Source organism: Sorex fumeus, unplaced genomic scaffold, assembly GCF_029834395.1.
Source record: "Sorex fumeus unplaced genomic scaffold, SorFum_2.1 ptg000265l, whole genome shotgun sequence".
NCBI classification, from domain to species: Eukaryota; Metazoa; Chordata; class Mammalia; order Eulipotyphla; family Soricidae; genus Sorex; species Sorex fumeus.
Window position 1 is genome coordinate 20,552,187 of NW_026606322.1, and position 2,365 is coordinate 20,554,551.

Consider the following 2,365-nt stretch of genomic DNA (forward strand, 5'->3'; position numbering starts at 1 on the left):
AATTCATAATTTAAAATGGAGCAAAGCGGTTGGGGGTGGCATTTTTTCTTTTATATAGTAATTCTTAAAGAGTTTTGTTCCTTCTCTACACTGGTTATAAAAAAATCATCTCTGTCATTATATGGAAAACTCATTTCTGAAAACAACAAAAAGAAAAGCATGATAAAATAAAGAAGGAGGGCCTACGCCATGCAGTAGTACGACGTGTCCCTAGGTGTTCTATGTGTGCAGACATCATGGATCAAGTAATGCAGTTTGTTGAGCCAAGTCAGCAGTTTGTAAAGGACTCAATTCGCCTGGTTAAAAAATGCACCAAACCTGATAGAAAAGAATTACAGAAGATTGTCATTGCTACAGCAATAGGATTTGCTATAATGGGATTTATTGGCTTTTTTGTAGAATTGATCCATATCCCCATTAATAACATAATTGTTGGTGGCTGAATATCTTCACAGACAAATGTTTTTCATCTCGGGGATTGGTGATAAAATGAGACTTTGAAAAGTTCATGAAGTAAAAATTTGCCCCATATATTTTGTGTTTTTCCTGTTTTTCTTCCAAGGCATTTTATATTTCTAAATTAAAATATAATTTCAAAATAAAAAAATAAAAAAACAAGAAAAACAAAAAAATTCCTGAAATTCTTGATTCATAAAATATTCCACTATCACAACTTAGCAGTTGATAGAAAATATATCTTTTAAAATAAATTTGAATATGAATTTATGTCAATTGTGACTAAAAGTCCAGATTAATAAATAGGACATGGGATGTCTCAGGAGAGTGAATGTATTTTAGGAATGACTCAGAGGTAGAGCATAAGACTCTGGGTTATATGTTCTCATTCTGTGTAAGGTTACTATGGCACTACTACTGGATACTTGACTTGTACAAGCATCATAGCTATGTCTGTGTTTCCCAAACATCACAACAACAACAACATATGGAGAGAAAAGGGAATATTGCAATATAACATATTATAATATAATAAACTAATCATTTAAAGCACTGTAGCACTGTCATCTCGTTGTTCATTGATTCGCTCGAGCAGTCACCAGTAATGTCTCCATTGTGAGACTTGTTGTTATTGTTTTTGGCATATTGGATATGCCATGGGTAGCTTACCAGGCTCTGCCATGCGGGCAGTTACTCTCATGGGTTCTTGATGGGTTCTCAGAGAGGGACAGAGGAATCGAAGCTGGGTTGGCCTCATGCAAGGCAAATGCCCTACCCACTGTGCTATCGCTCCAGCCCAATCATTCAAAATAAAATATAAATGAAAGGTTAATTGTGGGAATGGGAACATACCCCTAGTGCTCGGTGGAATGTTGTGTCAAGTATCAAGCCAATGTTGACACATGCAAGGCAAGGCAAATACTTTACACCTATACTATTTTTTGGCCCCAAAGATTTTTTTCTTTTATGAAAAAAGCAGAACTTGAATAAATTGTAGTAAAGTATTTATATGAGATAAGTAGGCATATTTAAGTTCAAAAACTGCAATTACATTGTAAGAGAAAATAGCTGTTCAATGATTTGAATTAGATGAATCTAAATAAGACAGTTGATAGAGAAAAGTGAAAAGGATATTTTATAGTATTAAAATTAGTGCCTAAACTATGATTTCTTTAGTAGCAATGTCATTTAACTTTTTATTTAGTAGTAACAAAGGAGTAAGTAAGAAATAAGAATATTTTGCATTAAAAGAGTGTTCTTAAAAATAACTTGAAAAACCATAATCACTTGACCACTTGACTTCCCGTTAATCGTCGATTTGCTTGAGTGGGCGCCAGTAACATCTCCATTTGTTCCTGTCGCGTGCTAGTGTAGCCCAATGGTGTCCATTCTCAGAACACGAAGAGCCTCAAACCGTTCACGGTCTTGATGAAGAAGTCTGACCATCTGGTAGACAGGATGATACCATTTCACTTAAATTATTCAGTGCCACTCTCGAGAACATCATGCGATGACTGGAATGGGAAGGAATGGGAGTGAAGATAGATGGTCGGCAACTTCACCACCTCCGCTTTGCTGATGACGTTGTTTTAATAACACCAAACATTAGCCAAGCGGTACAAATGCTGAACGACTTCGACCGTGAGTGTGGAAAGGTTGGACTACAGCTGAATTTTACGAAGACAATGTTAATGAGAAACAGCCTCGTTCCTGATGTTCCATTCGCTCTCAACGAAACCAACATCTCCGAATGCAACAGTTAGGTGTACCTAGGTCGAGAAGTCAACATGACAAATGACCTGGCACCCGAGCTGCGCAGGAGGAAAAGAGCGGATTGGAACGCCTTCAAGAGTGTCGAAGAAATAGCTAAGAGGACAAAGAACCTCTGGATCCAGGCACATCTCTTTGA

General features: G+C 36.8%; 1 protein-coding gene across 1 annotated transcript; it reads left to right on the forward strand.

Moving 5' to 3' along the window:
• The first annotated feature begins 233 nt into the window (after window positions 1-233).
• LOC130018630 (protein transport protein Sec61 subunit gamma-like) lies at window positions 234-599 on the forward strand. The gene has a single exon (XM_056109418.1). It carries the CDS (start codon window positions 237-239, stop codon window positions 441-443), a length of 207 nt encoding a protein of 68 aa, XP_055965393.1. The 5' UTR covers window positions 234-236; the 3' UTR covers window positions 444-599.
• The last annotated feature ends 1,766 nt before the right edge of the window (window positions 600-2,365 follow it).